At 35.6% G+C, this 23354-nt stretch overlaps 1 protein-coding gene across 1 annotated transcript in view; it reads left to right on the top strand.

Annotated features, from left to right (window-relative positions):
• The window catches only part of LOC114326390 (FGGY carbohydrate kinase domain-containing protein), a 102408-nt gene that overhangs the window by 67543 nt on the left and 11511 nt on the right, over positions 1 to 23354 (top strand). Inside the window, exons 6-8 of the mRNA XM_050642733.1 lie at positions 14236 to 14440; positions 16231 to 16381; positions 22340 to 22414. Of these exons, the coding sequence (XP_050498690.1) occupies positions 14236 to 14440; positions 16231 to 16381; positions 22340 to 22414 (431 nt within the window). The remainder of the gene's footprint in view (positions 1 to 14235; positions 14441 to 16230; positions 16382 to 22339; positions 22415 to 23354) is intronic.

Consider the following 23354-nt stretch of genomic DNA (forward strand, 5'->3'; position numbering starts at 1 on the left):
ATGATCGTCTCAGCAGCGAGTATTTGTCACCTCTCATAACATGGCCAAAGTATTCAAGCTTTCTTCTTTTAACAGTAAGTACATCCTTTTCCGATCCGACGTAAAATTTCGGCATTCGTCACGTGGTCTACCCAAGATACACGTAGCATTCTACGGTACATAACACCACATCTCAAAAGCTTCAATGTTTTTAATGCTGCCCATCTTCATGGTCCATGACTCAACTCCATATAATAAAGTGGAGAAGATATAACACCGCAGCATACGCACTCTCAGATCAAGATTTATGTCACGACTACAGAGAAATATTTTCATCTTGTTAAATGCTGATCTAGCTATTTCTATTCTTGCTCGTATTTCTTTTGTTTGATCGCCTGTATGATCCAGGCAAGCTCCAAGGTATTTATAGGAGGATACCCTTTCTATAACGGTGTTATTGACAACCAAATCATTCCTGGCGTGTGGATCTTTTGTTATTACCATCCATGTAGTTTTTCTGAGGTTTAATGTAGGTAAGTCCGTAGCTGTTGCAGTAGTGGTTAATGCGTTCCATCAGTCGTTGCAGATCTGCAAGATTGTCTGCTAATATCACTGTGTCGTCAGCGTATCTCACATTATTGATTGTATTTCCGTTGATCATTACACCACAACTAACCTCCGACAGAGCTTCTTTAAATATGACTTCGCTATAAAAATTAAACAAAAGAGGAGACAGAATACACCCCTGTCTTACTCCTCTACATATTTTGATCTCCTCAGTCATTTCATCATCGACCTTGACTTGTGCTGTTTGATTCCAATACAAATTAGTTATTATTCTAATATCTTTTTCATCAATGTTCTTTTCGATTAGAAGTTGTCTCAGTCGGTCGTGTCGGACTCTATCGAAGGCCTTCTCAAAATCTATAAAGCAGGCGTATACATCCTGATTGATATCCAAACACCGCTGAAATAGTACGCCCACACCAAAGAGCGCTTCCCTCGTACCAAGGCCGTTCCTGAAGCCCATTTGTGTTTCACTTATATCTTCTTCAAGTTTGCGGAAAATTCTATTATGAATGATTTTTAGAAAAACTTTAAGCATATGACTCATCAAGGCAATCGTTCTGTAATCCGAGCACTTTTTTACATTTGATTTTTTAGGTATTAAAATGAATGTGGACCTTAACCAGTCTTGTGGTATTATTCCAGTATCATATATGTTGTTAAATAACTCGAGTATCATGTTCATCACTTCTTCATCAATAAGTTTGAATACTTCAACCGGTATTTCATCAGGCCCTGATGTCTTACCATCCTTGGTGGTTTTTAAAGCATATTCCAGTTCTTGTTTAAGTATCCTTAAACCCTTCATTTCTTCTCGTTTCACTGTTATTAATTCTCTTTCGTCGTCAAAAAGTTCTTTTACGTATTCTTTCCATCTTGTGAGTTTTTGTTTGAAATCTATTATAATCTTGCCTTCTGAATCATTCACCATTCCACTATGAGGCTTCTTCTTTGTACCAGTCATTTCTCTGATCTTCTTATGCATGCCGAAACTATCGTACCTTCTCTCACATTCCTCAATATCCTTGCATTGTTCTGACAGCCATTTTTATTTTTCCTCAGGAACTATGTTGGTGGACAGGAATTATGTTGGTGCTAAATAGCAGTCTGATTTTTGCATGAGAGTGTAATGAAAGGGTAACAAATCAATTGGATGTTCTGTCCGACAAAATACAAGGGATGTTTTCTAAGTCTGATGTTCCAAATTTTTAACCTGTTCCGCAATTAAAACTTTCCCTGTTCCCGTACATCAAGGTTTGTCCGACTAGACACCGTTAAGCTATTAAAACATTTGCAGTTTGCTATTAATCAACTTATTTTGCTACGCGGGATCCAGGCCTATTAGCGTAAGGATAATAAATAACAAATGAGAGAAATTCGTCAACGTTCCGTGGGATTTCTTTTGAGACCAGGGCGCATCTGTAAAAATATTAGTACATTTGGACGTTGAGAGGTGACTCAAATTATTTTGCAGAAATTGCTTGAAAATAACTCAAATAATAATATTTGAGTTATCCTCCCTCTCAAAAAGGTCCGGAACATTGCTTAAATAATCAAAATATCAAAGAATGGAGGAAAAATTCGATTTTTTTCTTCGTTTTTTGATTATAACTTTAAAAGTATTTATGTACCAGAAAAGTTGTACTGACATAAAAGTTGCGTAATTAAATTTCCTACAATATAGAATTGGTTGAAAATTTAAAAAATAGTCACCCTTGTTGCAAAATAGCAATAATTGCGAAAAACCATACCAAAACAAGTATTTGCATTTTACGTTTTTCAACCATTTATGCTACACTTAGGACCTTCATATTTCACCCAGAAAAACTTTATGATACATTAAAACAATACTGTAAATTTCATTAAGATCGGTTCAAAAGATTTTGCAAAACAAATTTTGCAATCCAGCTTTCGCAAAAAAATTTCATTGTTTCAAAATGATACAGGACTGAAAATAAAGCAGATAGCAAGTTGAATTTTTTTTTTTCGCTTATAGAAGTGTATTTCTTTCATTTGCAATTTGCAAAACTAAAATCGATTAACTACCACGGCGTCAGGAATTTTTTTAAATAAACATTAATTATTGGTGCTACGCGCAGGACAGCGGATAGTTTGCTCTGATTGAGCATTCCAATGACCTTTGATAATGATTGATACATTTTAATTTTTATTACATTTTGATATAAATAAATAAATTTGTTTATTGCAAAATAAAAACACATACTCTATCCTTTGAAATAACACTTTTTTTAGCAAAAACTTTCTTTCTTCATATATTTTAACTTAGAGAATAAAAGTTTATTATTTTTAAACATGCAATTGTTTAAACAATATTTCACAAACAATAATAAAATTAGTTTGATTTTTGTGAAATTAAAATATTAAAATACAACAAAATATAGAGTTAGAAAATAATAAATTAGATAAAGATTTGAAGAAATTTTGGTGGAAATCAACTTGTGTGAATCGAACACCGCTGTCCTGCGCGTAGCACCAAAAATTAATGTTTATTTAAAAATTTCCTGACTCCGTGGTAATTAATCGATTTTAATTTTGCAAATTGCAAATGAAAAGTACAGTACACTTCTATAAGCTAAAAAGAATTCAACTTACTATCTGCTTTATTTTCAGTCCTGCAACATTTAAAAAAAATGAATTTTTTTTGCGAAAGCTGGATTGCAAAATTTATTTTGCAAAATCTATTATACCGATCTTAATTAAATTTACCATGTTGTTTTACTATATCATAAAGTTTTTCTGGGTAAAATATGAAGGTCCTAAGTGTAGCATAAATGGTTGAAAAACGTAAAATGCGAATACTTGTTTTTGTATGGTTTTTTTTCGCAATTATTGCTAGTTTGCAACAAGGGTAACTATTTTTTAAATTTTTAATCAATTCTATATTCTAGGAAATTTAATTACACAACTTTTATGTCAGAACAACTTTTCTCAGAAATGAATAGTTTTAAAGTTATAATCAAAAAACCAATAAAAAATCGAATTTTTCCTTCATATTTTGACATTTTGATTATTTAAACAATGTTCCGGACCATTTTGAGTGGGAGGATAACTCAAATATTATTATTTGAGTTATTTTCAAGCAATTTCTGCAAAAAAATTTGAGTCACCTCTCAACGTCCATCTCAAAACAGATGCGCCCTGGACTATTTTTAGCCAACGATATCAGTCTTTTCAAAAATATAATAGCTTATAAATATGTAACTACTCGTTTTAATTTAATTTTTCTTTACAATAAAATGTTGTATTTATGGTTTTACCTTACCATTGTTTTACCTTACTTGAAAATTTTAATATCGTACTAAAAAACAAGCTTTTTTAAATATTTTGATATATCAGATATAGGTCATTTTCGTTGTTTAATAACATTGAACCAAAAGCGTCGAATTTTTTATTATTTAGGTCATCTGGAACGATGGAAGTGTATGTTCGAGAAAGGCTTTTGTTGCTCCACTTTAGTCCAGTTTTATCAGTCACTGCACACGGAAGCTGTATCTGCACTGATTAACTAATATTTACATGACCCTAATTTTGAGCAAATATTCGCTCTGGCCGTATTCTGCTGTTCGTTTTTCCGTAAAAATTGACTAATTAGATCCACGAAAATGATTACTGACCTTTATTACTTAGTAGAAAATTTCTTGAAATCAAAAGTTTTTTTTTTTTTTTTTTTTTTTTTTTTTATTTAATGTTGTAATATTTACAATCTGTCCTCAACTGAGAACAATAGGTAAATTATTTGACAAAAATTGAAAATTTTGACCTGTAGAGGGAGATCCAGTGATCACCCTCTTTACATAAATTAAATTAAAACAAATTAAAATAAGTTTAGTTATCACAGATTATTCGAATCTTCTTGCTAGATCCACTACTTTGAATCTCTTCAGGCGTCGTACATCATTGTGGTCATCAGTAAGGTTGCTGGCTAACTCATTTGGATGAGATTCTAGTCTCTTGGAATATTTTTTGTAATATTCCGTTATTACTGTTTTTATGGATGGCACATTGAGGTCTTGCTCTATCACATAGTTTGGCACGTACCAAGGGGCATTCAGCATTGTTCTAAGGACTTTGTTCTGGAATCTCTGCAATATTTCTAGGTTAGTTTGACTGGCTGTCCCCCAAAGTTGGATACCATAGGTCCACACTGGTTTTAATATAGTTTTATATATCAGCAGTTTGTTTTCAAGCGATAGTTGAGATTTACGACCGATGATCCAGTACATTTCTCGAAATTTCATTCCTAGTTGTTTTCTTTTTGTAAAAATGTGTTTTTGCCAAGTTAATCTCCTATCAAGATGGATTCCTAGGTACTTGACAGTATCGGTTTGTGGGAGTTGAGTTTCATTTAGTGTTACAGATGGACATGTTTGTCTTCTCATGGTGAAGGTTACATGGATGGATTTACTCTCATTCGCCTTTATCTTCCATTTTTTAAGCCATATTTGTATATTATTAAGGTCTTTCTGAAGGGTTCTGGATGCTGTATTTGGATCATGGTGAGAGGCTAGTACAGCAGTGTCATCAGCAAAAGTTGCACACGTTGTTTTGTTACTTGTGGGTAGGTCAGCAGTGTAGAGCAAGTACAATATCGGTCCCAAGACACTTCCTTGTGGTACTCCGGCTTTTATTGGTCTTAGGCTTGTGTATTCATTATCCTGCTTGACTAGGAAATGTCGGTTGGAAATATAGCTTTTTAGGATTTGATAAAAAGGATGAGGAAGGTTTTTCTTTAGTTTAAAGAGCATACCAGCATGCCATACCTTGTCGAAGGCCTGACCAATGTCCAGGAATGCAGCAGAACAATACCTTTTATTTTCTAGATCACTTCTGATGTGTTTTACCAGTCTATGTACCTGTTCTATCGTTCCGTGTTGTGTTCTGAACCCAAATTGGTGTTGGGGAATTAGTTTCCTTTCTTCTATAACTGGGGATAATTGTTTAAGGAGAAGTTTTTCCAAAATTTTTGATAGAACAGGTAGCAGGCTTATTGGTCTGTATGAAGTCACCTGAGTTTTATTTTTCCCTGGCTTAGGTATGAGAATAATTTGAGCAACTTTCCATTGTTCTGGGTAGTAACCTAGCCTAAATATTGCATTAAATACTTGCGTTATCATTTTCAGACCTTTGCATGTCAATTGCTGCAGTACTTTCCCGTTGATCAGGTCATACCCTGGAGCTTTTTTTGGACTGATTTCATGCTGGATCATATTTCTAACTTCTTTAGTGGTGATTTTTTGTATAGGTAAATCCATCTGGTAGGGCGATTCCAGGAAGTCATTTATTTCTTCCTCTGTGTCACCATCTTCCATGGGATGTGGCTGGAATACATTAGTGAGGTGATTTGCAAATGCTTCGGCTTTTTCCTTATTATTTCTACACCAGTTTCCCTCTTGGTTTCGTATTGGTGGTATTTGTTGTTTCGGGTGTTTGATTTTTCTCGTGGCCTTCCAAAGGGTATATTCACTATCTGCGTTTGCTGATAAACCTGTAAGATATTCTTGTATTTTGTTATTTTTGATATTATGCAATTGTAGTTTAATTTCCTTGGTGATTTTATTTAATTTCGCCTTGTTCTCATGTGTTCTTTTTCTTCGCCACTCTTCCTTTATTTTTCTCTTTCTAGCAATCATTTCCTTTATTACAGTTGGGCAATTCTCTTTCAATTCTGTTTGGTAGCAGTCAGGGGTGAAATCAAAAGTTCTCAAACGCACGGGTAAGGCTTGTGCCTCACATAGGCCTCATTGTAATAATTAATAAACAACAATGCATAGAAAAGTCTTCAGATTCTTCTTTTTCTTTTATATAGACAGTACTGCCTGTTTTCTTCAACGGTGCATTTTATTCTGTCCCTAAATTGTCGTTCCATATTTTCCTTGGGCGTACTAAATATTTCTTTTGCCTAACGGTGACTTGTCCCTGGCTATTCTTACTATCCTTGATTCAGACATCCTGCTTATGTGCTGATCCCACTCTTCTTTTCTGTTTTGTACCCAGGTATTTGTATTGTCTACCCCACATCAGCTTCTAATTTCCTCACTTATTACCCTGTCCTGTAGTCTTTTTCCAGCATACCTTCTTAAGATCTTCATTTCGTTGGTCTCCAAATATCTTTTAGTCTCTCTAATAAATGATTCTTTTGAGAAAGGTAAATTTCCAGAGTGCCTAAAGACGGCCATCATTATTCCTCTTCATAAGGGTGGAGAAAAATCTATTGCCTGCAATTATAGACCTATTGCATTACTACCGGTACTCTCCAAAATTATTGAAAGACTCCTAAAAGCCCGACTTATGTCCTTTCTCGTTGATAACAAGATTTTATCACAAAATCAGTTTGGATTTTTAAATAATAAATGTACCACCGATGCCATGTTTTCTGTACTAAATGAGGTTTATCAAGCATTAAACAATAATCTCCACACTGCCACTGTTTTTTGTGATTATGCCAAAGCTTTTGATTGTGTAAATCACGACATTTTGATAAAAAAAATAGATTTCTATGGAATTCGAGGTATTTCTTTGAACTGGTTTCAATCTTACTTGGAAAATAGGAAACAACTGGTTAGAGCAAATGATACAGACTCTAGTCTCAAAAATGTTGTATGTGGGGTACCGCAAGGTTCAGTATTGGGTCCTCTACTTTTCCTTATCTTTATTAATGACATCACTAGTTTAAAAATCGATGGAAAAGTTTTTCTTTTTGCTGACGATACCAGTATCACTTGGAGCAACTCAAATATCGCAACTCTTCATGCTACTATAACTTCTGATCTACTCACAATAAAATCCTGGTCAGATTCTAATTTACTCTCTTTTAACGTAGATAAAACAGTAGCATTACCCTATAAAGGAACTCTTCAACCCTTACCTCTTCATAACAGCCAGATCAGTATCGTTGATTCTGTAAAGTTTCTTGGTATTTTTTTAGATAGCAACCTTAAATGGTCTCTTCATATCGATGTGTTAAGCAAGAAACTATCCTCAGCTTGCTTTACAATAAGATCTGTCTCTAAGGAAATGGATTTAGCCTCTTCCAAAATAACATACTTTTCATTGTTCGAGTCCCATCTTCGATATGGTCTGCCTTTTTGGGGTTTTGGTACAGCTGCCCAATCCGATGTTATTTTTAAATTGCAAAAAAGAGCAATCAGATATCTGTTTGGCCTCAGAAGAACAACACATTGCAGAAGCTACTTCAAAGATCACAGAATTCTAACATTACCTTCTTTATATATTTTAGAAACTGTTTGCTTAATTCGTAAACATCTACATGTTTTTCCAGAAAGACCTAGACATGACTATTCCACCAGAAATTCTACTTTTGACATCTATTTACCGATCCCGTCCAGTGAGTTAATAAAGAAATCTATATTATATTCTGCAAAAAAACTATACAACCATCTCCCTCTACAACTTAAATCTGCAACATCTTTCCCCAAGTTCCGTAAAATGACTAAAGCCTATTTATCTGAAAGACCATATTATTCAATAGCAGAGTTTCTTAACCAATAACTAAGAAATTACAGTATTGTTATGTATAAGTAGAATCTTAATTTATATTTGAGTGTCATATGCAGCAGCATAACTTATTAAATAACTTATTAAATTTCTTATTAAATTTCTTATTAAATTTCTTAAGGTAGATTACGCAATTTGCAAATTTTTTTTTAATTTTGCAATAGATTGTTACTGATTTTTATTTGACTTTATTATGTTTTATTTATATTGACGATTTGTATAATTTTAGTAAATTGTATTTGTTATTGTTTTTATTTGTTATTGTTTTTATTTATGATTCTTGTAAGCTTTGTCTATAAAATTGTTAAATTTTTCATGACAATAAAGCATATTTCTATTCTATTCTATTCTATAATCGAGGAAATGAAGCATTTTTGCTCGCAATTTTTTCGTCCAGCATCGATTTATTTGAAATTTTCACAGAAGGTAGGGAATAGTCCAAGGATCATTTTCTATATCATTCCGCTGTACGCTAAAACCTTGAGGGTGGTTGCCGCCCCATCTCGGGGGTGGGAATTTTTCGTTACATTTTAACCATGGAAATGGATGTAAAAAGTAATTCTAGGCAAAAAATGTTTGTTACATTTACTTCGTAAAACTAATATTTTTCGAGTTATTCGCGCTGGAAAGTAACAGTTTTTCGACGAAAAAATCTACTTTTTTAGAGGGTTTTTTGAGAATACCTCGAAAAATATGCATTTAATAAAAAAAACTGTGGATATCAAAATTGTATCTTTTAGTAATACAAACCAAATTATTTTTCTGTATTATCTTTAAGACCAATACAAACCGAGATACGGCATGTTAAAAGTTAGCTTTTGTCAAATGCATAATTTGAAATATTCAAAGCCAAATAACGAAAAACCTTGCCTTTTTCGAGAAAAACTTAAATAATCTTTTTTCAAGTATACAGTTAGACCAGTGCTTCCCAAAGTGGTCCAAGTGCACCCCCAGGGGTCCACGAGGGATTCAACGGGAGTTTACGTTGGCGTGAAATAAAAATGGGGATTCACAAGTTGCAAGTGGGGGCCACGAAAATTTTATAGCGATTTGGTATTTATTTAAACAAATTTGCATTTTTTTTATTGTAAAATATCAATGGAAAAATAATATTTTAATAGTTGTGACTCAAAAATGTTATTATAATTCATCATAACAAGTTATTTTGATTAAAAACAAGTTTTTGATCAAATTTTAGTGTAGAAAACTTTAAAATACCGTTTTTTACATTTTCCTCCATTTCCAAAACACATGTCTTTCGATTTGACTGAAAATTTGCTCAAAGATAACCAAAACACAGGACTTTAAGTGGTTAAAAGAATTTGTATCGTTTTCCAATACAAAAAAATACGTGGAATAATATCAGAGTCAAAAATATGGGCGTCTACCGTCTACTGTAAGTACAATTAATTCGGAAAATATCGACCATACTAAAAAATGGTTAAAAAAATTATAATAATTATTGTAAACACAATTTATTTGGATCAATTTAAGTTCCTAACATTTTTGTCGAAAATTTGAGAATTGCGGAGATATTGAACAAAAACCACTGCTATCAAATCAATCAGGGCTTATGCTAGCGCCTTTACTGCATACGTACTAGCTGAAATATTGATTTTAGCAAAAACATGAAAGAAATCAAAATTGTATAAAATTTAATTCTCTCCATTTTTGTATAGGTACATTTTTGTTATAAAACTAATAATAAACGGGATAATTCAATAATTATGCTGTAACTGGCACCCTTTCTTCCATAACTCGGAAAATATCGACGGCACAAAAAAATGTATAATAGAATATATTATATGAAATCATATTTTCCACAACTTCAGTCCTTACACTTGTTGTCGAAAAGTTAAATATGGCGGAGATATTGAGCAAAAACGGTTCTCCTTTATTCGCGATTTTAAATTTACACTACTATTGAACCCCTTAAGATTAGAAAAATAGAATCTTGCTTGGATAGCTCGGCATGTAAGATCAAATGCTAACCCGACTGTACCATATAATTTTGACTCTTTATTGCATGTAACTTTTCTTGTATTGTAAAACTATACAAATTCTTTTAACCATTAAATTCCTGTGTTTTGGCTATCAGTGGGCAAATTTTCAGCCAAATAGAAGAATATGTATTTTGGGAATGGAGGAAAATGGAACAGTATTTTATCGTTTTCTACGCTAAAGTTTGATCAGCAACTTGTTTTAAAACAAAAAACTTGTTATAATGCCTAATAATCACATTTTGGATAACCCTTCTATTAAAACACAATTTTTTCAATTGATAATTTACGATAAAAAATGCAAATTTGTTTAAATAGATTCCAAATTACTGTAAAATCGCTTAAAATGATATTTTGAGAAAAGAAAAGAAGACGAAAAAGACCTTCAATGTTTTATTTTTACCCCCCCCCCCCCCCGCACCCCCACCCACCATGTTTTTCATTGGAAGTATGGTAAACATGTAGCAGCAGGGGGTCCACAAAAACCAGTATATTTTTTAAAGTGGTCTACGAGAAAAAATAGTTTGGGAACCACTGAGTTAGACCTTTCAAAAAAATAATAATAATAATAAGTTTGTAGCATGAAACTTAAGCGACGACTACCCTCCTAATTAAAAATTGGTCTTCACCTTTCTGTAATTCCTTTTATATTTGTATTATCAATACACCTAAGAAGTTTGACCCATTTAAAAGGCCTAATGTTAGAAAAATTGGAGTTTAAAGAAAATTTGATTTTTTGCAATTTCCTATTTTTCACCTCTTACTTCAAAATATCTCAGAAAATACTGGAGATACGAAGAAAATGATGGATTACTAAATTGTAGCTTTTTTAATAACTAAAATTCCCTTGTACATATATTTTTTTTATAGTGAATAGTTAACGAGATATAGCTGTTTATAACCTCTATTTACGAGCAAACACCCCCTTATTCGCGCCTTTTAAACCCACCCCAATTAAAAACTAAGGGATTTTACGGAATTTAGTTTATACAGTCTTATAACTCACAAAACCTTTTTTAAAATTTTTTATCGCCAAAAATGAAGGAGTTATGTTTATAACGATTTTTTTTCGAAAAATTCGAATAGTCCGCTTATGGATCATTTTCAATGTATGTATAATACCACAGAACCGATCCGTTTACTGGAAGATGACTAAAAAACTATTTGTATTTGTATATTTGTACATATTTGTAAATTCGTATTTTTGTGTAAATAAATGTTTTTGTAATTCTTTAATTCTACTTTTTTTCTGTATACATCTATTAAATTATCTACTTATAAAAATTGTAATTGTATAAATGCCTCAGTGGAGGCTGTTCTTCAGAGAGAATGGAAATACCAAATAGTAATGCGAGAATTTATTAATGAGACCTACACTAAGGGTGGTTACCCCGGGAGAACTTTGAGTACTGACTTATGACTTATTCGCGTTTCAGTTGAAAACTCTATGATGCTACATATTGACTGAAGTCAAAGGCACATCTGGTCTGGTTGAATTGATTCTTGAGAATGATTCTAAAATGTGTATTCTTTCTCAGCGGTGGCACTTAATATTGGTGTCAAGCCACGCGCTGAGTATATTTACAAATATTGAGAACAAAGAAATATATTTGATCATCAAATTAAATAATGCAATTGCTCGAATTATTGTTTACAATTTACAATTCGTGAACTAAATTAGAAACCCGTACATGTATTATACCATAAAAAATTGGCTCATGTGATATATTTTTATCACCCCGTATATCACATGAGCCAATTTGTTATGGTATAATACATGTACGGGTTTCTAATTTAGTTCACGAATTGTAAATTGTAAACCCGTACATGTTTTATACCATAACAAATTGGCTCATGTGATATACGGGGTGATAAAAATATACTGTTCAATATCGGATATGAATAATGAATGTTTGATATTGGACAGTAATGTTATATTAAGGGTGATTTTAAGGGTTGAAATATTATGATATTATATCCTAAAGCATAGAACAATCATTATTTAACCAATCAAAACCAAATTTTACCCATATTAAAGTTTACAATGTTTTTACATAATTTTTGACAATAAGAGGTAGTCTACACCCCTAAAAATACTCAACCCCGTTAAGCATGATCTAGAATATATGAAGTACAGGGTGAGATGATCCTAATCCCAAATTTTTATGTGAATCGATGCAAGCCGAAATTATTCGTTTAGGATAAGTAAATTTTTTATATATGCTCCAACAAGGGTGGTTTTAAGGGTTATTATGATAGTATATCTTAAGGCATAAAGCAATCATTATGTAACTAATAAGAACCAAATGTTGACAATATTAAAGTTTAAAATGTTATTTTATAATTTTTCACAATAAGGGGTAGTTTTCACCCTTAAAAAACCAAAAGCGTACAACGGCTGAATATAGAAAATGAACTAGAGGGTGTAATGAGCCAAATCCCAAATTTTTGTACAAATCGAAGCTGGACGAAAAAATTGCGAGGTTTTGCCATTTTTTCAGTTTCATTTCCTCGACTATTTGTGTTTTGCTTGTGTCTGGTCATTGTTTCGACCGTGTAAGTCATAACTGGCCTAATAACGGACATATATTCGGGCATTTGTTTCCACTGTGTTTGTTTTTCCAAATTGTGTCGTTTAGGCATCTGGCCGTTCTACTGGCTTTAATTATTTGGTCTTTTACCTCTTCTTCGATATTGTTGTCGGCTGATAGATTAATTCCCAGATATTTGAAAGTCATTACTTGTTGTATAATTATTTGATTGTCTAACTACAATTTGCATCTTATTGGTTCTTTGGCTATTACTAAGCTTTTTGCTTTTTGGGCTGATATTTTCATATTCGTTCCTTTTGCGGTAATGTTGAATTCGTGCAGTAATCTTTGTAGGTCGTCTTCTCACTATGCTACTAACACGGTGCCATCAGAGTAACAGAGTATTTTTTATCTCTCTATCGCCCATTTTGTACTTTCTTTTTTTCCTAACTTGTTTTGAAGTTTCCTAGCTTATTATTGAAAAGACTTGCTTTATTACTAAAAAAAGTCAATACAGGTAATATTGGTAATCAAATTCGGGCAGCACATTCTCTGCAGCATGCAGTTTTACAGTGTATCAATTTGAAAACATACCATCCTCTATAATTTAAAAATGTGCAAAAACACGTCAAATTTATTTGTGATAAGGACATTTTGTAGATCAGTTTTCAACTAAATTATATCAACCTCTAGCGGGGGTGGACACAGCCTCCAAAATCTTTAATGAAAAGGGGGGTTGAGTGATACCTCATTTTAAAGGTCGTTCAACTATGTTTTCAAAAATGCCCCATACATAATATTTCCTTTCAGTATTTTTGTGTCTTTGTCTGTATAATTTTAGTAAAAATAAACTTATAGAATAATTAACTTTTAACGTGAAGTAAAAACTTCCTGGTGTAGTTGGTATACAATATAAATTTTATACCATCAAATTGGTTTAAAATTTATATTTTAATAAATACTCCAGGGAGTTTTTACTTCATGTTAAAAGTTACTTACAGTAGGAAAAATGAAAGAATACCCATGAACGAACATATAAAACACGCTGTTTTTTCCTGTCACCGTGTCAGACAAAAAATTGGCCAGCGCAAGTACATGTAATAATTATTGTTACATGTACTTGCACTGGACAATTTTCTTTGTGACACGTTGACAGGAAAATACAGCGTGTTTTATATGTTCGTTCATGGGTATTCTTTTATTTTTCCGACTGTATGTAGATGGTATACATCCAACTTTTGAGAACTATCCCGTTTTATTTTTTATTGAATAATCATTGAAGAGCAACGGCCAAAGTACTCCAACCTGTCTCACCTTTTTTAAAATATATTTTATTTTCATTGTTTACTTTTTTATAATATAGTAATATAATATCGAAATGAATTATAATTGCTTATAGGGGATCAGAAAAATAAGTTGGATACACCTAGTAAGTGACCGCTTTTAAAAAGAAACTATTTTTCAGATAATAAAATAAAAAAATTAATTTAGTACCTATTGTTTGTAAAATTTGCGACGAACAGATAAATATTTTAATTTTCTCCTTTAAACATCCTTAAAAAACCAATATTTATAATTTTGAAGTATGCTAGATCCGCCTTTTACATCTTAATTTATTTTAGGTTTGATATGTGGTACATCTACATGCCACATGGCTGTTTCCAGAGAAGCCACTTTCACTCCAGGCATATGGGGACCATACAAAAACGCCATGATACCTGGTATGTGGCTAAATGAAGGAGGGCAGAGTGCAACTGGAAAACTTGTAGACCATATCATTGATACTCATCCAGCTACTCCAGAAATTAAGAAGAAACTTGGTGATATGTAAGTTACTTAAAAGTTTTGGATTTATAGACATATTATAAAGAATTAGGTGATATAAGTAATATTGTTTGTTAGGAGTATTGTTCACATTATTGATTCAATGGTACTTATTCATTATATTTGATCTGTTAGAAGAAGAAGAATTGAAAAGTGTGCTGGAAAAGGAAATATAGTGCAGAAGCTACAATTTTGAGCACTATCACTGCTATATAGTGATGGCATTATTCGATCCATCGAAATAAACAAACTCCGATGGCTGGGTTAGGCGAAAGAAGAAGGAGATGTAGGTCCTTAGCAAGATTTAAAGATCAAGTGGAGAAAACCTCAAGAACATTAAAAGTGTGAAACGGGAAAGCCAAGGCAAGTAATGAAAACTTGTCCTGGAAAAGGTCAAGACCCACAATGGACTGTAGAACAAAGGATGTTGATAAATACTTGTTTGTTTTTATGTTTCCTTGAATTTCAGTTGAAGTCATGAAGTTTTCATTACTGAAAATTATATTTTTTTTTGTCTATTTTAGTCCTGTTGTTTTTTTTTATTCCCATTTTATTTTAGTCCTGTTGTTTTCGTAGCTTTTAAACAAAGTAGAATTTGTAATATGTAACTTCTCGAGTTAATTTTACTTATTTTTCTTCTTTTTTCTCATAATTCTTAGTACCCTTCAGGGCGTCGGGTTCCACCTTTTATCCATTTCTTCCATGCGCTTCTATTGGTGGCAGGTTCTTCATATCTCTTATATCTACTCATGTCTCTCCTTTCACCTATATTCTGGATCTGGTCCATCCATGTCTTCCTCGGTTTTCCCTTTTTTCTTTTGTTTCCCATTTTGGCTACATGTACCTTCTTTGTTAGTCTCTTTTGCTCCATTCGTTGTACGTGGCCAGACCAGCTCAATTGTTTATTTTCGATTGTCCTCATTATCGGTTCTTGTTCCAGCGCTCTCCTTATATCTTCATTTCTGAATGTTTCAAACTTCCTAACTGAAGCTATTCTTCTCATGTATTTCATCTCGGTCGCGTTTATCGATTGATTTATATTTCTTTTGTACAATCCATGTTTCCGACCCATATGTCATGTTATTTTGTCTATTTCTGATTTTCTAAAAATTGTATTATTTAAAGAGTAATACCTTCTTCAGTTTATTACTTATTGCCATGTCCGTTTTCCCATCATCTGTTGTTATTATATTTCCCAAATATTCAAAAGTAGATAGGTACGTGTTCTATTACTTATTCCCTTACTATTATAATATTAGTATTCCTTTCTTTTTTCTCATCTTCATTTATTATCATAAGTTTTGTTTTATTGAGATTAATTTCCATTTTTAAATTCTGTATCTCTTTTTGCTGAATATCTATTAGTTTCTGCATTTTCTCCACTATGTCTGTGGGTCCTTATTGCATTTAAATTTTAGTTCTTACGAATAAAAATTATAAATATGTTCCGTAAATTTCTACTTATATTCTAAAATTTTAAAAAATATTTAGGTATGGTTGACAAACACATAATTTGATTAGCTTAGTTATAGGTCAAGTTATAAAGGCTTATTGTACCTACATTAATTAATTTAAGAAGAGTAAAATATTACTTCCGTTGTTAAAAATTTCAAGCAACTGCATTATCGCATTTCAAGCAACTAGCGAATATTATTCGCTAGTAGTTGCTGAAATACCATACATCTACTGTAGGTTTAACTCCCAGTATTTCTTCCAACATTTGCAGTGTTTATTTCAGTATTTGAAAAACCAATATTTTCTATTAGCATACACTATAATTTCATGCTTTTTAGGCACATTCAAAAATATTTAAGTGACATCCTTAACGGATTAGCCAAAAAGGAAAATCTGAAGTCTGTTGCTTATCTTACTAAAGATCTGCACGTTTGGCCAGACTTCCACGGAAATAGATCTCCAATCGCTGATCCAACACTAAAAGGAATGGTAAGAGTCTTCATAGAAATTTTAAAGTCAAAAGGCAGATATCGAGCACTGAATTTAATTAAATCTTGCCCAAGTATACTTTCGCTCACAAGAGCACCCTCAGGGGCATTTCGTCAATAAAAAGAAGGTATCCTCGAATGTCATTTAATTATTATAGATCATTTTGGTGGCAAACTTAAATTAACAACTAACTCCACACTGACGGTTCTTCGTTCTGCCTCCATATTTAAAATGTAGAACCTACTGGCAATTTAATTTATATGTTTGTCCCTTGTTCAGTGTGTAGTTAGTTGTTAATTTAAGTTTGCCACCAAAATGATCTATAATAATTAAATGACATTCGAGGATACCTTCTTTTTATTGACGAAATGCCCCTGAGGATGCTCTTGTGAGCGAAAGTATACTTGGGCAAGATTTAATTAAATTCAGTGCTCGATATCTGCCTTTTGACTTTAAAATTCATTTATTCGAGCATTCAATAATTTCCTAATCTTCATAGAAATGTTGATTTGGTTGTAAATTATATTTATTATATTCACATATCAAAACTTACCTGGAATCATCTGATATTGTTCTTCCACTCTAACCTTTCCCATGCGTCACGATTCATTTTCAAACAAATTAAGTCAAAACATAAAGTGAAACGAACGTCGATGTGTATATACATTTTGTATACTGTATACCAACCAGCGTTTCACAAACTTATTTTTTCGTGGCCCGGTTATTTTTGTGCTTATCCTTCGTGACCCACTATTTACATACTACATACACTTGTGCGTGTGAGTGTGAGTGTGTGTGTGAATGCGAGTGCGTGGTGCGAGGTGCGAGGTGCAAGGTGCGAGGTCCGAGGTGCGAGGTGCGAGGTGCGATGTGCGAGGTGCTAGGTGCGAGGTGCGAGGTGCGTGGTGCGAGGTGCGAGGTGCGAGGTGCGGCGTGTGAGGTGCGGGGTGCGAGGTGCTAGGTGCGGGGTGCGAGGGGCGAGGTGCGAGGTGCGAGGTGCGAGGTGCGATGTGCGAGGTGCGAGCTGCGAGCTGCGGGGTGCGAAGTGCGAGCTGCGAGGTGCGAGGTGGGACGTGCGAGGTGCGATGTGCGAGGTGCGCGGTGCGCGTTGCCAGGTGTGAGATGATGCCTGCTAGGTGCGAGGGGCGAGGTGCGGGGTGCGAGGTGAGAGAGGCGAGGTGCGAGGTCTGAGATCCGAGGTGCGAGGTGCGCGGTTCCAGGTCCGAGGTGCGAGGTGCGCGGTTCGAGGTCCGAGGTCCGAGGTGCGAGGTGCGCGGTGCGATGTGCTAGGTGCGAGGTGAGAATTGCGAGGTGCTAGGTGCGAGGTGCGTGGTGCGAGGTGTGAGGTGCGAGCTGCGGGGTGCGAGGTGGGAGGTGCGAGCTGCGAAGTGGGAGGTGCGATGTGCGAGGTGCTAGGTGCGAGGTGCTAGGTGCGAGGTGCGAGGTGCGGCGTGTGAGGTGCGGGGTGCGAGGTGCAAGGTGCGAGGGGCGACGTGCGGGATGCGATGTGCGAGACGCGAGGTGCGGGGTGCGAGGTGCGGGGAGCGAGGTGCGAGGTGGGAGGTGTGAGGTGGGACGTGCGAGGTGGGATGTGCGAGGTGCGCGGTGCGCGTTGCCAGGTGTGAGGTGATGCCTGCTAGGTGCGAGTGGCGAGGTGCGGGGTGCGAGGTGAGAGAGGCGAGGTGCGAGGTCCGAGATCCGAGGTGCGAGGTGCGCGGTTCTTGGTCCGAGGTGCGCGGTGCGATGTGCTAGGTGCGAGTTGCGAGGTGCTAGATGCGAGGTGCGAGGTGCTAGGTGCGTTCTGCGAGGTGCGAGGTGCGAGCTGTGAGGTGCAAGCTTCGGGGTGCGAAGTGGGAGGTGTGAGCTGCGAGGTGGGAAGTGCGAGGTGCGAGGTGGGCGGTACCAGGTGTGAGGGGATACCTGATAGGTGCGAGGTGCGAGGGGCGAGGTGCGGGGTGCGAGGTGCGATGTGCGTGGTGCGAGGTGCGAGGTGCTGGGTGCGAGGGGAGAGGTGCGGCACACACACCCACACGCACCTCGCTCCTCGTACCTCTCACCTGCACCTCACACCTCGCACCCCGCATCTCGCTCCTCGCACCTCGCACATCGCACCTCGCACCTCGTACCTCGTACCTAGCACCTCGCACATCGCACATCGCACCTCGCACCTCTCACCTCGTGTGTGTGTGTATGTGTGTTTTTTTATAGAATTATGAGATACGTTTACGTATCATCAGGACTAGATGACCAGCCTGGTATATCGGACTCATGTGTTACAATACCGACTAAAAACCCCTCCCCTTTCTTCTACCTCTGTTTCCCCCGCGGACCTACCGTGAGGTATTACAGCACGGGGGGAGGATCTAGTTTTTTTTATTGCTCTTCCTTCATGCTGTCAAAGTTTTCTTCTAATCGTCTCTATTTTCTGCTCGTGTCCTTTCAATTCGACGAAGTTCTTGGAGAACTTGCATCGCAAAGGTGCTGATTGTTAAAGAAACAGGATATGTGTTATAGAGCAAAAAAATAACTTTTTTGCGACCAGTAGTATCATCTACACCAGCGTTTCCGAAACTTATTTTTCTGTGGCCCGGTTATTTTGTGCTTATCCTTCGTGACCCACTATTTACATACTACATACTCACTACATACACTGGTGTGTGTGTGAGTAGATGCGAGTGCGAGGTGCGAGGTCCGAGGTGCGAGATGCGAGGTGCTAGGTGCGAGGTGCTAGGTGCTAGGTGCGAGGTGCGGGGTGCGAGGTGCGGGGTGCGAGGTGCGGGGTGCGAGGTGAGAGGTGCGATGTGCGAGGTGCTGGGGGCGAGGTGCGAGGTGCGGAGTGCGGGCTGCGAGGTGCGTGGTACGGGATCTTCTTCTTCATGTACCATGTCCTTTCAGAACGTTGGTTACCATCATAGCTATCTTAATTTTATTCACTGCCACCCTAAATAGCATGCTTGTATCAACATTAAACCAATCTCGCAAGTTCTTCAACCATGAGGTTCTTCTTCGTCCTGGACTGCGTTTGCCTGCTATTTTTCAGTCAGTAGTCTTGCTGAGACGTTCTAGTATTCTCCACCCAGGAAATTTTTAAAATTCTTCTATAGCACCACATTTCGAAAGCCTCAAGGCGATTTAGATCGATTTTATTCACAGTCCAGGACTCGACACCGTAAAGTAAGACCGACAACACGTAGCAGCGAAGTAGGCGGATCCTCAATGCCAATTTTAGGTCTCTGTTACATAACACCTTGGACATCCTTCTAAAAGCGGCTCTAGCCTGCTCTATTTACTTTCTGCGTTACAATTTAATTGCTGTCCAAGGTAAACGATTTTATCAAGTTTGGTATTATTTATATATATAGACGGTTTTATATGGTGTTGTTTACTTATTACGAGTATTTTGGTTTTCCGTATGTACAGATCCAGACCTGCCTCCCTACAACTCTCAACGACACTATCAAGTAGTGTTTGCAGATCTTCTTGAGTAGGGTGCGGGATGCGAGGTGCAATGTGCGAGGTGCGTGGTGCTGGGTGCGAGGTGCGATGTGCGAGGTGCGAGGTACTGGGAGCGAGGTGAGAGGTGCGACACGCACACACACTCACACGCACTGCCTCTGTTTCCCCCGCATACCTACCTTGAGGAATTACTGCACGGGGGGAGGATCTAGCTTTTTTTATTGCTCTTCCTTCATGCTGTCAAAGTTTTCTTCTAATCGTCTCTATTTTCTGCTCGTGTCCTTTCAATTCGACGAAGTTCCTGGAGGACTTGCATCGCAAAGGTATTGACTGTTAAAGAAACAGGATACCTATGTGTTATAGAGACAAAAAATAAATTTTTTTCGACCAGTAGTATCATCTACTGTATACTATATCCAGCGATTCTCAATCTGTGGTACATGTACCACTGGTGGTACATATCATTATTTGTGGTGGTACACAAAACGCAAAACAGGCAAAATCAGCAAAACAATAATTATTATAGTTAATTAGATTACCTAGCTAGATAGCTATTTCAGTTAGGTAGTAACAACAATAATAAAGAGTATTGTGTGGTACATGACTCAAAAAGATTGAGAATTACTGCTATATACTATTCACATCGGCGTATGTTTCACTTTATGTCTTGATTTAATTTGTTTGAAAATGAATCGTGACGTATGGGTATGGGCAAAGATAAAATGAAACAACTATATTTCTTAGTATTTCAAGCAAATTTCAAAAAGCCAACATACGAAGTCAAACACTATTTATTTTAAAGCAATACATAGAAATTAAAGAAAAGAATAAAATCTTCAAATATGTACCAAATTGAAACTATTTTTTTTTTAAAGTGATTAGCAAAAAACATTTTAATCTACAACAAATAAATGTTTAAACTGTTTTTATTCACTTATGTTGTTTTAATAGTCAGTGTTACCACCCCTAGCCCTTATGCAAGCTTCAATAGGGAACTTGCAGAAAATTTTAAATTCGAAAAAAATGGTATAAATCACAACAGAACATAATTTAGAACCTGTATCAAAAATAGAAAAGTTTTGTTTGTCTTTCGTTTGGCCCCTAAAGACGACTAAAAATTCAACTTATACCAGCCACCCCAAAACGCGTCGTGACGTCACTGGGTTGTATGTTTACATTCTACACCAATTGTATATATAATTTTGGATTAGACATTATAAACGTCAGTAGAAAATACAGTTATGTGACGTTACAAATGTTTTTGATCGTTTGAACTATTCATAGAAAATTTGTACTTTTACAAAATGGTTTTATTTTCAATAGTAAACCTTCTTTCCTTTCCTTCAAAAACTGTATCAAACTGCAATCTCAACAAACTGGTATATTTTATTACAATGACATACGATAAATGTCATTAGAATATAAATATTTTTTCTTTATTCCCCGACGACGATCTGGCTAAATACCCAAGTAGATGGAGGCCAATAAACTAAAGAAGAAGAATATAGGTAAATATAACCATAAACTGAACCACATAGTCAAACTCTGTGACGTCATGGGTCGTTTGAACTATTTTAAGATAAAGAAGACTTTAAATTTGTACTTCTAAATTATTATGAGTATTTGAAGCGTGAAATTTTCGAAATCTCATTTTTATATAAAACTGAACATTATTATGTAATAAAAAAAAATACGCAAGTTCCCTATTGACGTAGGTATGCTCCTAATCAAATTGTTATCATTTTGTTGTGGTAGGTTGTTCCATTCTTGAAGAGCAGGTTGTACTACCCGTGTGGTATTTTATGGACTATCTCGGCGAGCTCTAATTTTTTTAAGCATACCCCTCAAATGCTCTATAAAGTTAAGGTCGGGTGACACTGCAGAATAGTCATATTTTCTGCCTCATTGAAATCTGTAGACGCTCTGCTGTTATGTGGAGGTGCAATATCATGCATGACAATTAAATTTTCATGCACCTCTTCAGAGCCTAACTACAAGTTTTAGAAACAAATCAACAAACCTGCGAGCTGTTAAAGTTGGTCGGATAAAAATTAAAGGAGTTTTATACCGATCATACGGTCTTAACAGAAAATGACACTTCCTCCTTTATATCTCTGAACAGGTCTGGCAATTTCCGTTCTTGCTCGTTTTCCTCGCCTTTTAAGTACACGAATGCGTCGGTCATTTGATTTTACACAAATCCTGGTTTCATCTTAAAATAGCATATTTTACCAATTTCCAATGTTTCCATTTGGTGTTGAAGACACCAATTTAGGCGATAAATCTTGTGTTGCCTGGATACCTTGAGAACCCGTTTCAACTGAAATACTTACACCTTTAGCTTTCAAAAGCTGCCTTTGGAGCAATGATAATAAATAACAGTAAACATTGTTCTCAAAATATATCACGACTTTTGTTTTATCAGTTAAAAAATTTTTTACCTATATCCAGTTGCTGTTCACCCTAAAGACAATATTCATATAGTTCTTATTCTGTTTCTAGATATGTGGACTTACACTGACAACTGACGAAGAAAATTTGGCTTTATTGTATCTAGCGACTATGCAGGCACTCTCAGTAAGTACCAACTGGTTATTCTTATTATTTTAATCAAGCTATTAGTATGTATCAAACTAAATGCATGTATTTATACTTTTCCCTCGGCTCTGTATCTGTATTAAAATGTTAGCTCTAAACCTGACGGTAATATTCTAATTATAACATACATATTTGTAATGTTGTAATAACTGTACTCCATGTAGTTTGACTTTGTTTTACCCTATATCTATTTGCACTGATGTACGGACAAAAAATCCCCACAAATAATCCCCCGACAAAAAACCCCCACAAAAAGTTCCGGTCAAATATTCCCCAAAGGTTTTTTTGGACAAAATGTCCCCACAACAATTTTTCCGTGAACGCAATCGACGCAAATGTTTTTCAGCCTCAGTTCATAAGAGTATAGCAATCGTCATGAAACCGCTTTTCGGCACGAAAATAATGATTAGCAATTAAGATTAAAAATGAATTGTAATTTCGCTTACCAAATTTCGAATTCCAATTTTCTATTCCAACTGGTTTTCCCCAGTACGGATTCATGCCGAAAACTTCAAATTTTACATGATAAGAAAGTGAAAGTTTTTTCAAAAATTCCCCATGTTTTTTACGATTTTTGAAAAAACTCACATCCTTTTGTCATGTAATTGAAAGTTTTTGGCATGAATCCGTACTGGGGAAAAGAAAATTGAAATTCGGTAATCGAAATTACAATTCATGCTGAATAGTAGGGGAGGAAAGTATGCTAAATTTGCAGTTACTCGAGCGTTATGGGGACCTATTGGGTTGTAAAGAGAAAGAATCAAAATCTACAATAAAAATTTCGGGCTCCTATTTAAGATTTTAAAGTAACCCCCCGCACCACCTCCGTGGGGGGTCGAGTTTGGTGACATTCGATAGATTTTTCAAAAATATTGAATACGTGCATTTTGCAGTTTTTCGATCTGATGTTCATTTCGCG

Source organism: Diabrotica virgifera, chromosome 2 (assembly GCF_917563875.1).
Source record: "Diabrotica virgifera virgifera chromosome 2, PGI_DIABVI_V3a".
Classification (NCBI taxonomy): domain Eukaryota; kingdom Metazoa; phylum Arthropoda; class Insecta; order Coleoptera; family Chrysomelidae; genus Diabrotica; species Diabrotica virgifera.